A 23628-nucleotide genomic window follows, 5' to 3' on the forward strand; every position below is an offset into this window, starting at 1 on the left:
TGGGGAGCGGTGACACAGTCTTGGTGGGGAGCCATAAAGCTGTCCAGGCCCTTAAAGACTGTTGCACTGCCTGTGCTGTACATGCTGCTCGATCTCCGCACCTCCCCTGCTACCTGGCCCTCGGAACTGCGCCTTCTGCCACTAGCGCTGTCGGATGGGAATTTTACCATCAGCTTGTCCGCCAGGGTCCTGTGGCATAGCAACACTCTCGAACCCCTTTCCTCTTCGGGAATGAGAGTGGAAAGGTTCTCCTTATACCGTGGGTCGAGCAGTGTGTACACCCAGTAATCCGTAGTGGCCAGAATGCGTGTAACGCGAGGGTCACGAGAAAGGCATCCTAACATGAAGTCAGCCATGTGTGCCAGGGTACCAGTACGCAACACATGGCTGTCTTCACTAGGAAGATCACTTTCAGGATCCTCCTCCTCCTCCTCCTCAGGCCATACACGCTGAAAGGATGACAGGCAAGCAGCAGGGGTACCGTCAGCAGTGGGCCAAGCTGTCTCTTCCCCCTTCTCCTCATCCTCCTCATGCTCCTCCTCCTCCTGAACGCGCTGAGATATAGACAGGAGGGTGCTCTGACTATCCAGCGACATACTGTCTTCCCCCGCCTTCGTTTCCGAGCGCAAAGCATCTGCCTTTATGCTTTGCAGGGAACTTCTCAAGATGCATAGCAGAGGAATGGTGACGCTAATGATTGCAGCATCGCCGCTCACCACCTGGGTAGACTGCTCAAAGTTTCCAAGGACCTGGCAGATGTCTGCCAACCAGGCCCACTCTTCTGAAAAGAATTGAGGAGGCTGACTCCCACTGCGCCGCCCATGTTGGAGTTGGTATTCCACTATAGCTCTGCGCTGCTCATAGAGCCTGGCCAACATGTGGAGCGTAGAGTTCCACCGTGTGGGCACGTCGCACAGCAGTCGGTGCACTGGCAGATTAAACGGATGTTGCAGGGTCCGCAGGGTGGCAGTGTCCGTGTGGGACTTGCGGAAATGTGCGCAGAGCCGGCGCACCTTTACGAGCAGGTCTGACAAGCGTGGGTAGCTTTTCAGAAAGCGCTGAACCACCAAATTAAAGACGTGGGCCAGGCATGGCACGTGCGTGAGGCTGCCGAGCTGCAGAGCCGCCACCAGGTTACGGCCGTTGTCACACACGACCATGCCCGGTTGGAGGCTCAGCGGCGCAAGCCAGCGGTCGGTCTGCTCTGTCAGACCCTGCAGCAGTTCGTGGGCCGTGTGCCTCTTATCTCCTAAGCTGAGTAGTTTCAGCACGGCCTGCCGCCGCTTGCCCACCGCTGTGCTGCCACGCCGCGCGACACCGACTGCTGGCGACGTGCTGCTGCTGACACATCTTGATTGCGAGACAGAGGTTGCGGAGGAGGAGGAGGAGGGTGCTTTAGTGGAGGAAGCATACACCGCCGCAGATACCACCACCGAGCTGGGGCCCGCAATTCTGGGGGTGGGTAGGACGTGAGCGGTCCCAGGCTCTGACTCTGTCCCAGCCTCCACTAAATTCACCCAATGTGCCGTCAGGGAGATGTAGTGGCCCTGCCCGCCTGTGCTTGTCCACGTGTCCGTTGTTAAGTGGACCTTGGCAGTAACCGCGTTGGTGAGGGCGCGTACAATGTTGCGGGAGACGTGGTCGTGCAGGGCTGGGACGGCACATCGGGAAAAGTAGTGGCGACTGGGAACTGAGTAACGCGGGGCCGCCGCCGCCATCATACTTTTGAAGGACTCCGTTTCCACAACCCTATACGGCAGCATCTCAAGGCTGATAAATTTGGCTATGTGGACGGTTAACGCTTGAGCGTGCGGGTGCGTGGCGGCGTACTTGCGCTTGCGCTCCAACACTTGCGCTAGCGACGGCTGGACGGTGCACTGACAGACATTGGTGGATGGGGCCGAGGACAGCGGAGGTGAGGGTGTGGGTGCAGGCCAGGAGACGGTAGTGCCTGTGTCCTGAGAGGGGGGTTGGATCTCAGTGGCAGGTTGGGGCACAGGGGGAGAGGCAGCGGTGCAAACCGGAGGCGGTGAACGGCCTTCGTCCCACCTTGTGGGGTGCTTGGCCATCATATGTCTGCGCATGCTGGTGGTGGTGAGGCTGTTGGTGGTGGCTCCCCGGCTGATCTTGGCGCGACAAAGGTTGCACACCACTGTTCGTCGGTCGTCAGGCGTCTCTGTGAAAAACTGCCAGACCTTAGAGCACCTTGGCCTCTGCAGGGTGGCATGGCGCGAGGGGGCGCTTTGGGAAACAGTTGGTGGATTATTCGGTCTGGCCCTGCCTCTACCCCTGGCCACCGCACTGCCTCTTGCAACCTGCCCTGCTGCTGCCCTTGCCTCCCCCTCTGAAGACCTGTCCTGAGTAGGCATTGCAAACCAGGTGGGGTCAGTCACCTCATCGTCCTGCTGCTCTTCCTCCGAATCCTCTGTGCGCTCCTCCCTCGGACTTACTGCCCTCACTACTACCTGACTGCAAGACAACTGTGTCTCATCGTCATCGTCCTCCTCACCCACTGAAAGGTCTTGAGACAGTTGCCGGAAGTCCCCAGCCTCATCCCCCGGACCCCGGGAACTTTGCAATGGTTGGGCATCAGTGACGATAAACTCCTCTGGTGGGAGAGGAACCACTGCTGCCCAATCTGAGCAGGGGCCCAAGAACAGTTCCTGGGAGTCTTCCCGCTCCTGAACATGTGTCATTGTAGTGGAGTGAGGAGGCTGGGAGGAAGGAGGAGCAGCAGACAGAGGATTCGGATTTGCAGCAGTGGACGGCGCAGAACTGTGGGTGGACGATAGGTTGCTCGAAGCACTTTCTGCCATCCACGACAGGACCTGCTCACACTGCTCATTTTCTAATAAAGGTCTCCCGCGTGGACCCATGAATTGTGCGATGAATGTCGGGACGCCAGAAACGTGCCTCTCTCCTAATCGCACAGCAGTCGGCTGCGATACACCTGGATCAGGAGTTCGGCCTGTGTCCACACCCTCACTTGGCCCTCCGCGTCCTCGGCCGCGTCCACGTCCTCTAGGCCTACCCCTACCCCTCAGCATGCTGTATTACCAGTGATTTGATTTCCCAGGCAGGAAATAAATTGGCGCAAGCCTGCAGGCCAAATATAATTTTTTCCCTTTTTTTTAAAAGGAAAGGCCCACTGCGTCTATTCAATGAATAATAACTGTGTTGTGGCCCTGCAAATGTGTCACAGAACTGCAGTGTTGGAGAGGTATTAACTACAGCAGAGCTGTGATTTTCCAGGCAGGAAATAAATTGGCGCAAGCCTGCTGTAAAACGTAGCTGGTTGCGTCTGATTTTTTAACGTTCTCCACGCAGCACACACGTACCCAGAGCCCTGAGGACTGTCAGAGGCAGGCCAAATATAATTTTTTCCCTTTTTTTTAAAAGGAAAGGCCCACTGCATCTATTCAATGAATAATAAGTTTAATAACTGTGTTGTGCCCCTGCAAATGTGTCACAGAACTGCAGTGTTGCAGAGTTATTAATTACAGCAGAGCAAGGAATTTCACAGGCAGGAAAGAAAGTGGTGCAAGCCTGCTGTAAAACGTAGCTGGTTGCGTCTGATTTTTTTACGTTCTCCACGCAGCACACACGTACCCAGAGCCCTGAGGACTGTCAGAGGCAGGCCAAATATAATTTTTTCCCTTTTTTTTAAAAGGAAAGGCCCACTGCATCTATTCAATGAATAATAAGTTTAATAACTGTGTTGTGCCCCTGCAAATGTGTCACAGAACTGAAGTGTTGCAGAGTTATTTACTACAGCAGAGCAAGGAATTTCACAGGCAGGAAAGAAATTGGCGCAAGCCTCCTGTAAAACATAGCTGGTTGCGTCTGATTTTTTTACGTTCTCCACGCAGCACACACGTACCCAGAGCCCTGAGGACTGTCAGAGGCAGGCCAAATATAATTTTTCCCCTTTTTTTTAAAGGGAAGGCCCACTGCGTATATTCAATCAATAATATATGTCTTCTGGCCCTGCCTACACAATTCTGTCCCTGTAGTATTAATGCAGGGTGCAATGCTCTGCACAGCCGATTTTGAAAAAAAAAAAATGCAACACTGCTAACAGCAGCCCGCACAGTACTGCACACGGTTAAATGTGGCCCTAGAAAGGACTGTTGGGGTTCTTGAAGCCTACACTCACTCCTAACACTCTCCCTGCCTAACCACCACTTCTGTCCCTAATGCAGGGCGCAATGCTCTGCACAGACGATTTTGAAAAAAAAAAATATATATATATACACTGCTAACAGCAGCCTCAACATGGATAGATGTGGCCCTAAGAAGGACCGTTGGGGTTCTTGAAGCCTACACTCACTACAAAGACTCCCCCTACAGCAACTCCAACACAACTGGACTTTCCCTCAGCTAACTCACAAGGCATCTGAGGCGAGCCGCGGGAGGGGCCGATTTTTATACTCGGGTGACATCTGATCTCCCTAGCCACTCACAGCAGGGGGGTGGTATAGGGCTGGAACAACAAAGGAGGAAGTTGTAATGCCTTCCCTGTCTTTCAATTGGCCAGAAAAGCGCGCTAACGTCTCAGAGATGAAAGTGAAAGTAACCCGAACATCGCGTGGTGCTCGTTACGAGTAACGAGCATCCCGAACACCCTAATATTCGCCCGAGCATCGAGCTCGGACGAGTACGTTCGCTCATCTCTAGTAATAAACAATTTGGTGATTGTCACTGATATATGGCTGTAGCATTTCCTCCAAGCAGGCCACGCAGAGAAGGAATCTGCAGAGTGCCAGGCTAGTTGGAATAAGAGTCTGCAGAGAGACGGGCCCACGCAGGCCAAAAATCTGCTGAGTGCCAGGGAGAGTGAAAGACGCAACTGGAGTTAGCACAACTGCAAATACAGCATTCCACCCCATAGGACCACAAGTCCAGTGATGACACACCCTTTAAACCCTATGTGGAACACTTCCCTGTTATGAAGAAAGATGGGAACCTGGACACTCTCCTAAGGGGATTTGAAAAGAGTTGTCATCAGTACCAGATACCCAGTGATAAGAGGGAAAATCCTAGAGGTGTTTGCAGCTTTCCCAAAAGACCAGAATGAAGAATATGAGGTCATCAAACAAGCCCTGATCCACAAGTATAACCTGATCCTAAAAGATTCCAGATATCACAATGTGGACTGAAGGACAGCTACTCTGATCTATTAGATGGCCTGAGATCCATCTCCCAGCAATTGATCAGTAGATTATCCATTACTATGTTTGAGGACCAAGAAGACTTGATGGTGAAAGACTAGTTTCTACATGTTTCCTGTAGGAAGTGCAACTGTTTGTTTTAGACAAGACTGCACAGATTGCAGATGTATATGTAGGCAACTATGTTCCAGTATGTTCCACATGGAGTTTCAGCTTCAAGGGGGTAAGCAAAAACACATTTCCCCCTGCCCACCGACCATCATGGGGACCTGCCCCTCCTTCTCCCACCAAGCCTGCATTTGGTTATTGCAGGTGTTTGCGTGCAGCCAGGTGAGACACCAGCACCAGATAATACCTTCTTAACCCCTTCATGACGCGCCCCCTTTTTTTTTCCATTTTCGTTTTTTCCTCCCCCACTTAAAAAGAATCATTATTTATCCATCGACGTCACTGAATGAAGGCTTGTTTTTTGCGGGACGAGTTATATTTTTCAATGGTGCTATTTAATCTACCATATAATGTACTGAAAAACTTTTACAAAATTCTAAGTGGAGTAAAATGAAAAAAAAAACAAAACTACATTCCACCATCTTTCAGTGCGTCTTGTTTCGACGGCGCACAAACTGCAACAAAGATGAAATAACTTTATTCTATGGGTCAGTACGATTGCTACGATACCAAACTTTTATAGTTTTTTTTGTTTTTTTTTTACTATACTACTTTTTTTTTTTTTTCAAAGACATTTAATTTTTTTCAATTATTTTCTGCGGTCATCTTGTGCGCGTAATAACTTTACTTTTCCTTCAACGTAGTTAGTAATGGCTCATTTATTGTGGGATGTCCTGCAGTTTCCGTTAGTACTACCGTATATACCGGCGTATAAGGCGACGGGGCGTATAAGACGACCCCCCAACTGTCACCTTATACGCCGGTATACAGTGGAGAAAAAAAAATAAATTCATTACTCACCTCCCACGGCGTTCTGTCGCGCTCCGGCAGGCTGTCGCTCGCTCCGGCAGGCTGTCGCTCGCTCCGGCAGGCTGTCGCTCGCTCCTCGTCCCCGCCGCAGCATAGCTTTCTGAATGCGGGGCTTGAAATCCCCGCTTCCAGAAAGCTAATACACACGCCGGCAGCCATGACCTCATTGAATGGCTGTGATTGGCTAAAGCACACGTGGCTTCAGCCAATCACACTATTCAATGACATCATTGAATGGGTGTGATTGCTAACACGTGCGCCTTCAGCCAATCACAGCCATTCAATGATGTCATTGAATAGTGTGATTGGCTGAAGCCACGTGTGCTTTAGCCAATCACAGCCATTCAATGCTGTCATGGCTGCCGGCGTGTGTATTAGCTTTCTGGAAGCGGGGATTTCAAGCCCCGCATTCAGAAAGCTATGCTGCGCCGGGGACGAGGAGCGAGCGACAGCCTGCCGGAGCGAGCGACATCCTGCCGGAGCGCGACAGAACGCCGTGGGAGGTGAGTAATAAATTTTTTTTTTTTACACTTTTTTTTTTTTTTTGTATTACCGGCGCATAAGACGACCCCCGACTGCAGAGCAGATTTTTCGGGGGTTCAAAAGTCGTCTTATACGCCGGTATATACGGTAATTTGGAATACGTACGACTGTTTGATCGCTTTTTATTGTGTTTTTTTTGGGACACAGGGTGACTGAAAATGTGCATTTCTGGCGTTCTTTTTCGGACGACGTTCACCGTGCGGGGTAAATAATGCGCAATTTTGATAGAGCGGACTTTTACGGACGCCGCGATACAAAATATGTACATTTTATTATTTAGACTTTTTAATTATAATTATAATTATAGATATGGCAAAAAGGGGTGATTTACACTTGTATTCCTTTTATTTTTAACAATTAAAAAAAACCTTATTGCTCTTTTTTTCCCTTTACTTTAAAGTCCTCCTGGGGGACTACAATATGCGATACTTTGATCGCTCCTGCAGTATGACGTAATGCTATAGCATTACGTCCTACTGCATTCTGACAGGCAGCCTATCAAGCCACCCCACGGGGATGGCTTGATAGGCAGTCTCTGAAGGCAGCCCAGGGGCCTTTCTGAAAGCCCCCGGCAGCAATGACACCTGCATGGCTCCCCCGATCACACCGTAGGGGGGGGGGGGGGGGCTACGGGACCGGGGGCTTTAAATGCCGCTGTCAGAATTGACAGCGGCATTTAAAGGGTTAATAGCCGCAATCAACCGAATGGCTGATCGCGGCTATTGCCCGCGGGTGTCAGCTGTACTAAACAGCTGACTCCCGCGATGTACGTCCTGGAGCGGGAAGCGATTAATCAATCCACCTGCTTCCTGCCCTCATGTTTGTCACTGATTTTCTGCCTAATTCCACCCACAGTCTACAGTAGATTACTGTGGGTAACACCATCACTTTGGAACTGAGAGACACAGGAAATGAGCTGACCATCATCTGTCCTGAACTTGTGTCCAGCCAGGATATAATCCCAGGGAAAACCATGACTGTCACAGTAATTGGGGGAACAAACCCTATTTTGCTGATGGTCTATGTGTACCTTGTCTGAAGTATGGGGAGGGGGATGAAGGAAGTAGGAGTATGAGAATATTCCCATGAATGTGGTATTGTTGATTAATCTGGGGTTATTATTGTCTTAATATGTGGTAGATGACCCCCAAGACCCAGTGCGGTATGCAGGGATAATGCTGAGCAGGTAGTGTTTCCCCTTTGAGCGCACTGATCTCTGCAGTACTGTAAAGTTTGCTGAAGTAACCTGGGACATAGAAGAAATCAGTAATTAAGTAATGTTGCTGAGGATCCTCCAATGCCTGATGAAATGTGTAGTACTGATGATCACCACAAGGTGATATGTTCCTCATGAGCCCATTGGTCCCTGCAGTAATGTAAAATTATGTGATGACAATGTGACCTGTGACCCCATGGAGACGAGTAATGCTCTAGGGGGTGTTAGTATGATATAACGTGCTCCACTCTTGTGCTCACTGAACTCTACAGTAATGTAATTCTGTCTGATGATGAAGCAATATGTCACCACGAGGAAGCTGAAAAATGACAAAACATTAGGGGATACTGCTGAGATGACTGGTAGCAGTTGTGTGACCCATAATGCTCTAGGGCTGTCTAGTGATGATGATACCATGTTATGTACAGAGAGTGACCCCAGGACCTAGACAGCCCGGGTCAGCCCACCCCCCAGCTGTGACCAGCTGTCCCAGTATTCATATCTCACGTGCCTTTCTAAGTTGTGAGCACCCACCTCCATCGCACTGCCAGCTGACAGTCCAGAGAAAGTTGCAGAGGCTCCCAGTGAGGTTGCTGCTGTAGCTTCCCTTTCGATCACACCGAGCCAGGAGTTCCAGACCGCTGTGTGTACTGATGCCAGTCTGGAAACCCCAAGACACATTGTTGCAACACCTTGTTTGAGACTGATAGGTCGAGACAGCTGATTGGCCCCTTAACCTGGTGGGGCACAATGAAGAAGTTTGCCAAAGATATTTCACAGCTGGGCACTTAGGGTTGCTCAACACTTTTGCTGGGATAAAACTGGAGCTGACACAGAAAACTACTGCTGTTCTCGAGTCACATTTGAAAAGGTGCAGAAGTTGGAACATGTCTCCAAAACACTATTGGTTCCTTTGCCAGTTAGTAGTGAGCCTTACCACCGAATTGATGTGGACATGATTTTATTGCAATAACCAACCCTTTTTATCTTCAGCATCAGGCGGCTAGTTATAATGACAAACCACTCTGGTGGAGCCTGGCATTACAGTGGTGTGACTTTCCATTTCAGCATAAGAATGGTGGTGAGCACTGTAATGCTTACGGGCCATTCCACAAAGGATCAACCATAAAGTTGGGCTTGTCACATGATCTGTGGATCGATCTCACATTCCATCTGTAAGAAGGGGAGTTGTTATGGAGTATGATATTCCTGTATTCACACTTTCTGCCTTTTATAGAAGTATGATATTGCATTCATAAATCCTGATCAGGCCGGATTCATTAATATTCATTGGTTTCTTGGAAAAGTCATGAATATGCAGCTATGATCCACTTATCCTTCTTTATTGACCAGGTTGTGCCATTAGCATTTGTGTTCTTTTCCTGTCCCTACTGTGGCAAGTTGGGTCACTCGCCTGCGGATCACTGACCTCTCATACATGAAAATGGCACACCACATGTGTAGAAATGCTCCAGAGACGTGGATTCACTTTAGTTTTGTCTCCTGCCAGCCTTTATTTCACAGCAAACAGCCTACAAACACAGTCCATGTGTAATCCTGGGTTCACCACCCACTGGGTCACCGTCACTACCCTGCACGGGGTGTTTAGAGGGCGTCTTCCTCCATCAGACGTGTGACTGACCCAAAACTTGTCCGCACGGATCAGGCTCCCAGTTCCTGATGCGGCATCTCCACCACTTCCACTGGTCCACACTGGACCCCAGGCTTTCAGCCCTTCCAGCTTACCTGAGCTGTAACTTCCCCCTTGCTTCTGGCAGGAACTGGCTTAAATGCAACCAATTCCTACTACACTCATCAGGTATTAACCCTTTACTTCTTTTTGCAGGTTTCAGAATGCCTATCTAGCACCCTCTGCAGGCTAGTCTGACACTACCCTGCTACATATCCCCCCCTTTGATATAGGCCGTAGGCCATATTACACTTTCCTTTGGCCCACCAGGGTCAAATCTCCAGGCTCAGGTGTCTCTCGCCTTAACTGGCACTTTCTCAAGCTCAACTGCTTTATGTTCTCTAACACTAAGAACCTTTCCATTTGCTTGAGCCTGAACTACCTTCACATTTTCTTCTGTGTGTACATCATTTGCAGTAGGAACTTCACTCTTGTCCTCACCTACAGTAGCACTGTCTTTTCCCTTATCCTGCATCTCGACTGAAACAGCAGCCTTCTCAGCTTCCTTATTGAATACTTCACATTGTACAACACTCATCTGTTCAACTGTTGCAGGTGCCATTTCTTCAGTCTGCACTTCAGTAGCGGCATGTGCACTTATTTCCATCTGTGTGTCCTCTATCACAGACATACTTCCATTCATTTGCACAGCTTCCTTATCCAGGACTGGAGTAATTTCAAAGGGTTTTTTCCCAGTCTCTGCCACCTTAGTCACCTTCTCTGCTTCAGCAGTTTCACCTTTTGCCTTCTCTTTGGTCACTTGAACTTCAGAGGATTGCTCACCCTCCATCTGTAGCTCAGCTCTCACTTTCTCAATGACTTTCACAATTTTTATCTCCTTTTTAGAATTTAACAGGATCTTCTTTCTTTTCACTTGTCTAGACTGGGTCCTAGACCTCTCTAGTCTCTGAACCTTTTTTCAGCAATATGACCCTCTGATTCCCAGGGTTTCATCTTCAATTCTTAGCAGACTTTTGAAATACAGCTTTTTCTTCTGACACCACCTTCAGGGTGCGCGTCAAGGTTAGCACTTCAGTCTCTTTCTTAATGTTCTCCAACAGGGTCTCCATCCTTTCTACCGGTTGTTGGAACACCTTTTTAGCTTTTTCCGTATCAGGGTTCTCTTTTCAGCATCTATCTTGGCGCTAATCCAGTCTTGCATTTCATTGTGCACCTCTTTGTTAAGCCCTTCTTTTGCAACTTTAGGGAACACTGATTTCCCCTCAGTAAACCACTGTTCACACATCTTTTGTTTCTTCTCCCAGTTGGACACCATCTGACGTTGGTGACCAAGCTCCACACTAATATCTTCTACTTACTGCTGAAGACTCACTGTAAACTTCTCAAGCTCATCATAGACATCAGTTTGGAGACACAACAGCTGATTTATCTCTTCCACTCATTCTAGGATTTCACTATCTTGCTCTCCAACCGTGACCCAGCAAGCAGGGTTCTCATCTAGTTTTTCTTCCACCTCTGACACCTGCGCCTGAAGTGTTGCAATCTGCTCTGACAGATTCCTCTTAGTTTCTGCATCTTCCTCTAACTGCTTGAGGAACACATCTCTCTCATCTTGAATTATCTTCAGGTGTGCACTAAGACTAAGCCTCTGCTGCGTCTCTTCTTGCACCAATCCTTGAGACTCTTCAGTCTGAGCTTCCAACTCTACCTGGAGTCTCTTCACCTGCTCAGACAACTCTGTCTGCCTTCTGTCACCTTCAGTGACTTTTACTTGTAGCTCTTGAAGTTGCATTTCTACTGTATTTCTTTTGCATTCAGATGCACGCTTGTCTTCCAACAACACCTTCACATTTTGGGTCAGCTCAATGTACTCACTTTTCAATGTTTCTTTCACCTTTTCAGATTGTTCCAACTGCTTGGACACTTTTCCCACAACTACAGCATGACTCCGTTCCAACACCTGGATCTAGATTTCATGTAGTCCAACTTTCTCATCCAAGCTCATCTGTAGCTGGGAGACACCAGTCTCTCATGCAGTGCTTTGTGGTTTTCTTTGTAACTCAGTCTGTCTTTCAAGATCTCTGCTTGCTTCTCTGCCTGACTGCAAGCAGCTTTCTCTAGTTCCAGCTTTTCCTTAAGCCAACCTGGAACTCCAATTCACCATTTTTCTTTGCTAACTGCATTTTCAACTCTGCAACTTGATTCTGCAAACCTGTAGTGTGATTATGTGCATCTGTAGATGCTCTTTCTAACTTTCAATATGTCATATCCAAATCTTGGGTTTTCATTTGCAGTTTCTTACAATCCTGTTCACACTGCACAGATTGTGCCTCTAGACATACTCAGAGATCAGCCTCATCTCTGGCTACATCTCTGAGGTCTTGTATCTCTTCATGGGCTGTTGAAAGATATCCCTCATACTTCTTTTTCTCACTTCTCATTTCTTCTAAGCTCTGTTCACACTGAACATCCTTCTGTTCCAGCAACACCCGGTAATCAGCTTCCTCCTTAGCCAATCTCTCAAGACGCTCATTCTCCTTTAAGAGAGCTGCATTCTCTGCTTTCAGCTGCTCAGCTTCCTGGAGAATACTTTTCTTTTAGGAATATATCTGTCTGCTCCTCTGCTGACAGCCTTTGCCTCTTGGCCTCTTCTCCAAGCAGACACAAGTTGGCCCTTTCTTTTTCCAACTGCGCATCATACCTTTTATTAGCAGTTTGCAATGCTTCCTTCAGAAACATTATATAAGCTTGTATTGGTTCAAATCCTTCCTGAATTTTAAATAAGCGTTCTCTTGCCGTCTCACCCTGGACCTCAGGATCTGCACTGACAACCTCATTTGTCTCACCAGCAGCAGCCTTTTTCTTTTTTTTCTCTTCTTTGCACCTTTACTACTATCTATCCTCTCTCTCTCTCTCTCTCTCTCTCTCTCTCTCTCTCTAAAGGCATAGTTGTACTAATTCCTGCATTTCTAGTCCTTACACACACTATCTTCATTATTTCTTCCCTCTTTCACTAGAGGTATATTTGCATTGGCTCCCATATGGGCGTTGACTGCACTCCTCATTGCAACCTGTCCACACCCTGACTTCATTTGGGGAACATTTCTACACATATCATATACAGAAAACATCCCACAATCCCCCACACGCATTTCGAGGTTAGTGGAATTTTCCTGCAAAACATTACCCACAATACAGTTTTGGAACTTCTTTTCACCCAATGCACACACTGCAGTTTTCCTGGCACCCTCCTGCAAGGAAAAGATTGTTATGCAGCATTTTAATCACATTGTCATCAAATTGTTCACTGTCAAGTCCATATCGCACAGAACCCACAGTCTTTTTAGTGGTCTCACCACTCCATGAATTGTTATCGCAGTCCTTTTGCGGGGACACCTCCTGTTGTGCCCTCAAAGCCCTGCAGTCAGCCTCCAACACAAACCAGTGGGGTTTTACTGGCCACTTTGCCACTGGACACCTGTACATACACAAGTCCATTTGTAGACACCCCCAGCATGGCTCTTTTTGGTTGCCTCCAGCAACAGGCCCCACCTTGACTGCGCAGTCCACAATGAACAAAAAAAGCAACAATCTCACCAACTTGCCTCATAGTCTGGTCCGCTGTTGCTCCCACAGCAACCACAATTTTTCGGCCTCCTGGCCCTTTACATGCTGTTCCAGCAGCAACCGTACACTCGACCTCCTGGCCCTTTAAACTGCCTCCAGCAGACTTTCGTCGCCCCTAGGGCAACCGCGATTTCAGCCTCCTGGCTCTTTAAATGATGCGTTGTGCGCCACTCCACTTGTGCCAGCGCATCCTCCACTATATGTGGCAAGTTGGGGTCACTCGCCTATGGATCGCTGACCTCTCATACATGAAAATGGCGCACCACAAGTGTAGAAATGCTCCAGAGACGTGGTTTCGCTTTAGTTCTGGCTCCTGCCAGCCTTTATTTCACAGCAAACAGCATACAAACACAATCCATGTGTAATCCTGGGTTCACCACCCACTTGGTCACCGTCACGGATCAGGCTCCCAGTTCCTGATGCGGCATCTTCACCGGTCCACACTGGACCCCAGGCTTTCAGCCCTTCCAGCACACCTAAGCTGTAACTTCCCCCTTGCTTCTGGCAGGAACTGGCTTAAATGTAACCTATCTGCAGGCTAGTCTAACACTGCCCTGCTACACTATCCAGACTCTATTGCTCCGGATGGCCCCAGGAGTTGAAAACTGTTTTAGAATAACACTGAGGTTAATAACTAAGCTTTGGTTCATCCATGGGGTGCAGACCGCAGGTAACCATATCTCCAAAATCGTGAGGCGATGCAAAGTCCAATACATGCACATCTGTCTTTGTGCAGCCTCTGGTAGAGTCTGAAGCCAAGATCAACTGAACTAATAATCTCTTATACCATATTTAGTGTCTGCGAATAGATAAATTGTTATGGAATATGGCGGTTATAGCTTCCCTAGGTACTATTGTATCTTGCCTCCACCACAAAAATGGGTGGAGACCTGTCATTGTGCTGCGGGAGGTGAAAGGTAATCCCCCAGCTGCTGATTGGCTGTGCTCTATTTTCAGCTGTATGTACGTCTGTCCTGCTGGCTTCCCTGCCATGGGCCCAGTAAGGACACTGACAGCAGCAGGTGGGACAAAGAGCAGCAGAGGATAGTGAGGTAGCAGCAGGGCGCACAGCTGGGAAATGCCTTACCGGCTGGGCTCATTGCAATGCCCCGCTGCCAGGGGACAAAGCTAACATGGCATCCCAGCATCAGCCAATCGCCTGCTGTGGGCTTCGCCAATCCCTCTTCTAGAACTCTTCCTGCAGAACGCATGTCTACACTTATTATTCATGGTGGAGACAAGATACAATAGTACTGCTTTCCTATAGGAGACTTTTCTGGAGAGATATGACCAAAGTATTGAACTGTATTTTCTTCCTGAAGGTTCTGGCATCCAATCGGCCTTCCTCCCTCTGCTTTCATGAGTGGGAGGTGGAAGTAGTGGCTGGGGTAACCCTTAAGATCCCAGGGATGCAGAACTCCCTTGTCAGAACCCAGGAGATTGTACCAGATACCGGATCTGCCCATCTCCTAGCGCCCAGACTTATTCACCACAGTAACCAATAAGAACAGCTTTCCTATTATTCATTTATTTTTGCAACTATCTTGTAAATACGGCATGTTCCTTTTCCCTTTGTATATTAACTTTTAATATACTTTTTAAAAGCATTGCTTTTTTTCTAATTAAATCTTACTTTATGAAGAATAATCCTTGTTGCTCCATATAAAAAATAAAAAAAAACTCTAGACCCTGATAGGCAGCTAACTTTTGATTACTGGAGTGCCGTGAGTGCCCATACACAGTATATGATCAGGATGTAGGTGGCTTACCTACCTTGCAGTAAAACAGTCACTGGTAGCAGCAAGTAATCTTGGGGCATGTAGCACGATGTCAGGGTGTGACTTATGCTCTATCTTTCAATGTGTGAAGGGTGAGTGGAAATAAGTCAACAATGGCAGACTTGTTGGTATCATGTGTCATGATGCATGGTGTCATGACCGGTACACTTCAGTGTTGTCCTATTACAGACGTAAGAGCCACATGTGATCATGTGAATATAGGAGGTGAATGGAAGACACAGGAGCCACAGACTGAGGGCTACAATACATAGTGGAGGAAGGAGAGTTCTTGGCTGCTGATGACTGCTGACATAAGGTCCTCCATCAAGATTAATGACTGATGTGGATCAATGTGCTGTAATAATCACTGATTTATGACATGCCATAAAATGAGGACATTATTCAGGGACTCTGTATTTCTACACAATGGATTAGGTGTCAGGGACATCTTCTCGTGAGGACACTTCTGGATGTTAAAAAACAGTCAGGGAAATTTTCTTTCCACATTCACCATGTACTGATGTTATAATAATGCTCTCTGGATGTGTCACCCTCACCTCATCTTCTTAATCTTACAGTTTGAGTCATAATGATCTATCAGACGCGTCCTGCACCCAGTTGGCATCTGGAATAAGGAATAACCCATCCCTAAAGAAACTTGACCTGTCTATGAACCATCTGTCTGGTCCTCGCTTCAGTGACTTGATGGATGCTCTGTCCAGTCCAGCCTGCAATATAGAATATTTGAAGTGAGTATAAAAGACATGTGCAGGATGAGACATGTGGGGGGACACAAGTTATACATCTGCAGGATGTGACATTTGGGGGCACAAGTTATTCTTGTACAGGATCAGTCTAAGGTCTTACCGGCGCTGGATTGGAGCTCAGATGTAGTAGCCAAGAAGGACTGGAGAGTAGTTGAGAGGAAGCCGAATAGTTAGCAGGTGATCACGGGTACAGAGGAGGAGGCAGGAATCATAGTCAAATAGAAGCTGGGTCATTTGCAGGAAGTTGAAGTTGTAGTAATAGAGAAATTGGAAACAGCGGGACTTGATTACAGGCTGAGAGCTCAATAATCATGCACTGAAGGAGTGCTATTAGGAAAAAAGGCGGAGTCAGGACCGGGAAGCAGGAACTAGGGAAGTGTAGAACAAGGCTAGGATTCAGCAATGGAACTATCCAAGTCTGAATGTCTTGCGGAGAGAGCTCTCAACTGGAATGCAAGAGGTTGTGGGTTCGAACCCTGACAATGAGACATGTTGGGGCACAAGGTATACATAAACAGGATGAGACATATGAATACGAGTTATACCTGTCTCATCCTGTACATATTTGCCACAATTTAAACATATACAGGATGAGACATGGGGGGTACATGTTATACATGGACAGGATAAGACATATGCAGGGACGTTTTATACATGTACAGGATAAGACGTGGGGTGGGTTTACATGGGTTTTATCCTATTTTATTCTACGCAATATTGTTATATCTATGAGATAATCTGCAGACTACATTCTGATATGACATCCATACTAATGTCTCTTGTCTCCTCCTATCAGTTCTTTCTATGGTGTAATTACAGCTGGTTCTGCACTAACCAGAGTCTGAATACGCCCCATGTTATCAATATATTCCTTATTGCTCTCCTTAGAGGACATCACACACAGAACAAAGAGGAATGATGCAGCTTCATGGCATGAGGAAGAATTCTGCACTCATAATCAAGTAAAATCCAAGAAGGTTAAACTGATACACAAACACAAGATGTGTTTCAGAGGCTTCATGCGTCTCACATCATATTGTTTGACACATAGATCCTGCCACATATGTAAAAAACACATCAAATCAGAAGTTCACTACAAGGTCACATGACCAGAAACATCACAAAGAAGATTCTACTGCATATTCGGAAATGGTCCTGACAAATGAGATATTCTCAGCAAATGAGACCTATTGGAAACACAACACCCTGGAAACTCTGGTAGTCTGTGCTTAACCCCTTATTGGCTACCCATACATTTTTGGTGGCGGCTGTTCAGGGGTTTTGTTCTGCAGTCTTTTGACTACACTGCATCAGAAGCCTGATATTGGAGACCCATCCCAGGGGGAATGGGTGCCAGGCTGTTAGATGACCATCTGGCCCTTGCCCTAACAGCCTGGACCACAGAAACTTCAGATTACTTCTGTTTAACCCTTTACATGCTGCAGTTAGTATGACCACAGCATGTAAAATGCTGACAAAGGGAGAGGTTCTTCCACTCTCACCCATTAGAACCCCCTAATGTGTTCATAGGGTCCCACTGAGTTGTCATGGCACCCGGAGGCTTGAATATAGCCTCCATTCCTGCCAGCTATGGTGGCATATGAAACTCTGCCTTATAGGCATTCTAATGTCCTGCTATACTGAAGTATTGTAGTGTGTTAGAAGAATGAAAATATAGTGATAGTAAAGTACCCTCGTGGGACAAAAATAAGAAAGTTAAAGTTTTTAAAAAATAGTAAAAAAATAAATAAAATTGCCAAAACCCCACCTTTCCCCCTTTTACTATGTAAAAAAATTTACAATAATAAAAAACTCATGTGATATCGATGCATTCCTATTAACCCAGAGTAAAGCGTTAAAACATTATTTTACCTGCACAGTACAAGCCATGAAAAAAATACAAAAAAACTTGTCAAAAATAACTAATTTTGACTATCTCGCCTTACATAAAACATAATGGAAAGTGATCAAAATCTTGCATAATTAAACAATTATTGACATTAAAAAGTACAACTGTTTCTGCAAAAACAAACCGCTTACACAGCACTGCTAAAATAAAAAAGAAAAAGGTTAGGGGTCTTGGAATGTAGACATAATTTTTATTTTTTAAAAGCATGAAGAAGTTACAAAACAAAAACCCACTATATAAATTTAGTACTGACATAATCTACTGGCCGGCAGGATTAATTTAGCCTATTTATACCGCATGATGAATGCAGTTAAAAATAAAAAACATCCTGGAAATGCAGATTTTGTTCATCTCTAGAAAAAAATGGAATAACAAGTAATCAAAATGTTCATCCTACAAGAACAAGCCCCGATAGAGCTCCATCAATGGAAAACTAAAATTTCTATGGCTCTTGGAAAGCGGCGACACAGAAGGAAATCCCTAAAATAAAATGTATTTCTCGTCTTTATCATTGGGAGACACAGCCACTGCCACTTGGAGTTGAACACCAAACAACAGAAAAGGTGTTAGCTAATCCCACTAGCTATATTTCTCCTGCAGACACTAAGCTAGTCAGTATTAGCTTAGTGTCCATAGGAGGCAGACATCCTCGTTGTCGATCTTCAGTGTCATATTGGACCCAGGACATACAAGGAGACAGAGCTCCCTCTGTTACCCTCTGAAGGGGTGGCAAGCAGAGCAGTTTCATCCCTTCTATTGTAGGCCTTGGATCTCAAAGAAATGGTGGTGCAATTAGGTAATATCTTGAACATGGTTCTCCAGCCATAGGGTCCCCTTTCTTTTTTTCGGTATACTCCAACACTTTTTCCCTCTTTAAAGGCTAGCGAGTGTTGGAAGAGGCACCGCCAGAGCCATTAAGTTCATGGTCTGGCATCAGACATTTCAGGGGCCACAAGCAAACTTGTTCCCCCAATAAATGAGTGATACGATAGGTGAGTATGGTCTTCCCAAAAGTAAGTATTCCCCGCCCCCCTTCCCAGGGTGGGAGGAACAGCTACACCTGTACTGCTCCTTGATGGGAACCTGGGGGTTGGGGGGAGCTGGCCCTTATATATGCGGAGCCCTTTTGAGGTGCTTCTCCCTGTCGTTAGTCATTGCTCTTACCTCTAGGGAGGGCAGCACCTCATAGAGGATCTGGTGGGTGTTTTCACATGGGCTTATGTATACAACTGTAACTTGTTCTCATGCTGCTTTTTATGTGCCTTTGGGGGCTCCCCACCTCCTGCCTGGTGATGTGAGGTACAGGGAAGGGATGGACAAGCTCCTCCGCTTGGCTGGGCGGGCACTTCCAGGTTCACAGTTTATTTATGGGTGAGGGCTGAGATTTCCCTGCCAGACCTCAGGCCTCTATAAACAGGAGGAGTTGTGAACTATGTAAGAAGACATGCCCTCTCCTGTGTTTCTCCACAATAGAAACTGGATGGCTGAGACACAAATTGGATATGACATTCTAATTAGCTCCACAGAAAAAACTGCTGTTGACTAAGCCATGCCTGGTGGCCACTTGCCACTTGTCCTGTACTGTTATTAGTCATGCATTTTGTCTGCCGCCATGTCCAAAACGAGTGCGGAGGAGTCAAAATAGGGGTCAATTGAAGATTCAGATTATGCGTGTCTTTGCTGTAAAACCAAATTTGCATGTAGACAATTGGAACCATTTTGTCTCGACTGTATTCTGAGGTAGCAAGCAGTTGTAGATCCTTTTAATGGCACCTCTCCTATTCAGTCCTGTCAGATCACCAAGCCGGGGTGGACATGTTTTTTGTGGATTTCAGACCATTCTTGGCTATCCACAACGATTTTTCACAGGCTGGACCGCATGTGCAGCCCACCTGGACAGAATATATCTGATGATGCCTTATTTGTTGCAGTCCCTCCTTGGGGTAGACCTCATAAGAGCTTTAGGTGTTATATCGCTCTATTTTCTCATCTGGAGACCCAGCTTCATCCCCTCTTTCAGCACCTCCCAGAGCGCCTCCCAAAGTTTTCCCTAGGTACAGTAGTTGATCAAAGGGCGAGGTATCGGTATCTCTTTCTGACTCTGACATGGACAAGGAACAGGTTTCCAAACTCTCAACGATGCTAGATAACCTAATTAAGATGATAACAGATATCTTACAGATTTCGGGTCAGTCTCCGACTATGTTTGCAACATTGCTTTTCTTCAGACACCCCAGGCCTGGATCTTTCCCCACATGAAGATTTTAATGACATCTTTGTAAGGGAATGGAATATTCCCTAAAATTCCACAACATTGGGTGATGCTGCTGAGGTGACTGGTAGTAGTTGTGTGACCCATAAAGCTCTAGGACTGTCTAGTGATGATGATACCATGTTATGTGCAAAGAGTGACCCCAGGACCTAGACAGCCTGTGCCAGCCCACCCCACAGCTGTGACCAGCTGTCCCAGTATTTATATCTCAGATGCCTATCTAAGTTGTGAGCACTCACCTCCATCGCACTGCCAGCTGACAGTCCAGAGAGTGTTGCAGAGGCTCCCAGTGAGGTTGCTGCTATAGCTTCCCTTTTGGCCACACTGAGCCAGGAGTTCCAGACCACTGTGCATACTGATGCCAGACTGGAAACCCGAAGACACGTTGCTGCAACACCCAGTCTGAGACTGACAGGTCGAGATAGCTGATTGTTCCCCACTAGGTTAAGAGGTCAGTGCAGAAGTTTGCTAAGGATATTCCACTAGCTGGGCACTTGGGGTTGCTCAACACTGTTGTTGTTCTCGAGTCACATTTGAAAAGGTGCAGAAGTTGGAACATGTCCCCAAAACCCCTTTGGTTCCTTTGACACTTAGTAATGAGCCCTACCACTAAAATGATGTGGACAAGATTGTACACTGGGCCATACCCAACAATTCTGCGAAGAGCTTCTTAGTAATGGCAGCAGATTGTGCTACCAAAGGCTACATCTCCTTCTACCATTAGGGTCCTGCAGAAGTTGCAACTAAACTTCACTGGACATAAATTCCATTCAATGACCAACCCTTTTTATCTTCAGCATCAGGTTAATAACTAAGCTTACGGTTCATCCATGGGGTGGAAACCGCAGGTAACCCTATCTCCAAAATCGTGAGGCGATGCAAAGTCCAATACATGCACTTTCTTCTTTGTGCAGTCTTGGGTATAGGCTGAAGCCAAGATCAACTGAACTAATAATCTCTTATACCATATTTGGTTTCTGTAAATACATAAATAGTGTTATTGAATATGGCTGTTATAGCTTTGCTAGGTACTATTGTATCGCAAAAATGGGTGGAGACTAGAGATGAGCGAGCACCAAAATGCTCGGGTGCTCGTTACTCGGGACGAACTTTTCGCGATGCTCGAGGGTTCGTTTCGAGTAACGAACCCCATTGAAGTCAATGGGCGACCCGAGCATTTTTGTATTTCGCCGATGCTCGCTAAGGTTTCCTTGTGTGAAAATCTGGGCAATTCAAGAAAGTGATGGGAACGACACAGCAACGGATAGGGCAGGCGAGGGGCTACATGTTGGGCTGCATCTCAAGTTCACAGGTCCCACTATTAAGCCACAATAGCGGCAAGAGTGGGCCCCCCCCCCCTCCCAAAAACTTTTACTTCTGAAAAGCCCTCATTAGCATGGCATACCTTAGCTAAGCACCACACTACCTACAACAAAGCACAATAACTGCCTGCATGACACTCCACTGCCACTTCTCCTGGGTTACATGCTGCCCAACCGCCCCCCCTCCCCCCCACAGCGCACACCAAAGTGTCCCTGCGCAGCCTTCAGCTGCCCTCATGCCACACCACCCTCATGTCTATTTAGAAGTGCGTCTGCCATGACGAGGAACCGCAGGCACACACTGCAGAGGGTTGGCACGGCTAGGCAGCGACCCTCTTTAAAAGAAAGGGGCGGGGCGATAGCCCACAATGCTGTACAGAAGCAATGAGAAATAGAATCCTGTGCCACCGCCATCAGGAGCTGCACACGTGGGCATAGCAATGGGGAACCTATGTGCCACACACTATTCATTCTGTCAAGGTGTCTCTGCATGCCCCAGTCAGACCGGGCTTTTTAATTCATAGACACAGGCAGGTACAACTCCCTATTGTGAAGTCCCTGTCGACCGACAGCATGGGTGGCTCCCTGGAACCCACCGGCGATACACAAAAATATCCCATTGCATTGCCCAACACAGCTGAGGTAGTAATGTCGTGCTTAATGCAGGTGGGCTTCGGCCCACACTGCATGCCCCAGTCAGACTGGGGTTCTTTACAAGTGGAAACAGATGCATTTATAATTCCCTGTGGACCCACAGCATGGGTGGGTGCCAGGAACCCACCGGCGTTACACAAAAATATCCCATTGCATTGCCCAACACAGCTGAGGTAGTAATGTCGTGCTTAATGCAGGTGGGCTTTGGCCCACACTGCATGCCCCAGTCTGACTGGGGTTCTTTACAAGTGGAAACAGATGCATTTATAATTCCCTGTGGACCCACAGCATGGGTGGGTGCCAGGAAGCCACCGGCGGTACATAGAAATATCCCATTGCATTGCCCAACACAGCTGAGGTAGTAATGTCGTGCTTAATGCAGGTGGGCTTCGGCCCACACTGCATGCCCCAGTCAGACTGGGGTTCTTTACAAGTGGAAACAGATGCATTTATAATTCCCAGTGGACCCACAGCATGGGTGGGTGCCAGGAAGCCACCGGCGGTACATAAATATATCCCATTGCATTGCCCAACACAGCGGATGTAACGTCAGCTGTAATGCAGGTGGGCTAAAAATTCATTTGATTACACTGTAGGCGAGGGCCCACAAAAATTGCTGTATCAACTGTACTAATGTACATCAGAAAAATTGGCCCTGGCCAACCAAGAGGGCAGGTGAAACCCATTAATCGCTTTGGTTAATGTGGCTTAAGTGGTAACTAGGCCTGGAGGCAGCCCAGTTTAACGAAAAAATTGGTTCAAATTAAAGTTGCAACGCTTTTAATAGCATTGAAACATATAAAAATTGTTTAGAGAAATTACATGAGTGAGCCTTGTGGCCCTAAGAAAAATTGCCCGTTCAGCGTGATTACGTGAGGTTTCAGGAGGAGGAGCAGGAGGAGGAGGAGGAATATTAGACACAGATTGATGAAGCAGAAATGTCCCCGTTTTGGATGGTGAGAGAGAACGTAGCTTCCATCCGCGGGTGCAGCCTACGTATTGCTTACGTATCGCTGCTGTCCGCTGGTGGAGAAGAGAAGTCTGGGGAAATCCAGGCTTTGTTCATCTTGATGAGTGTTAGCCTGTCGGCACTGTCGGTTGACAGGCGGGTACGCTTATCTGTGATGATTCCCCCAGCCGCACTAAACACCCTCTCCGACAAGACGCTAGCCGCAGGACAAGCAAGCACCTCCAGGGCATACAGCATGAGTTCAGGCCACGTGTCCAGCTTCGACACCCAGTAGTTGTAGGTGGCAGAGGCGTCACGGAGGACGGTCGTGCGATCGGCTACGTACTCCCTCACCATCCTTTTACAGTGCTCCCGCCGACTCAGCCTTGACTGGGGAGCGGTGACACAGTCTTGGTGGGGAGCCATAAAGCTGTCCAGGCCCTTAAAGACTGTTGCACTGTCTGGGCTGTACATGCTGCTCGATCTCCGCACCTCCCCTGCTACCTGGCCCTCGGAACTGCGCCTTCTGCCACTAGCGCTGTCGGATGGGAATTTTACCATCAGCTTGTCCGCCAGGGTCCTGTGGTATAGCAACACTCTCGAACCCCTTTCCTCTTCGGGAATGAGAGTGGGAAGGTTCTGCTTATAGCGTGGGTTGAGCAGTGTGTACACCCAGTAATCCGTAGTGGCCAGAATGCGTGTAACGCGAGGGTCACGAGAAAGGCATCCTAACATGAAGTCAGCTATGTGTGCCAGGGTACCTGTACGCAACACATGGCTGTCCGCACTAG

The 23628-nt window shown here is 47.4% G+C and overlaps 2 protein-coding genes across 2 annotated transcripts in view; both read left to right on the forward strand.

The window, feature by feature from the left end:
• The window catches only part of LOC136632018 (NACHT, LRR and PYD domains-containing protein 3-like), a 1080175-nt gene that overhangs the window by 194883 nt on the left and 861664 nt on the right, over nt 1-23628 (forward strand). The window lies entirely within an intron of this gene.
• Nucleotides 1-23628, forward strand: part of LOC136632017 (NACHT, LRR and PYD domains-containing protein 12-like) — a 242528-nt gene that overhangs the window by 138978 nt on the left and 79922 nt on the right. Inside the window, exon 8 of the mRNA XM_066606553.1 lies at nt 15543-15713. Within this exon, the coding sequence (XP_066462650.1) occupies nt 15543-15713 (171 nt within the window). The remainder of the gene's footprint in view (nt 1-15542; nt 15714-23628) is intronic.

Source organism: Eleutherodactylus coqui, chromosome 6 (genome assembly GCF_035609145.1).
Source record: "Eleutherodactylus coqui strain aEleCoq1 chromosome 6, aEleCoq1.hap1, whole genome shotgun sequence".
NCBI lineage: Eukaryota > Metazoa > Chordata > Amphibia > Anura > Eleutherodactylidae > Eleutherodactylus > Eleutherodactylus coqui.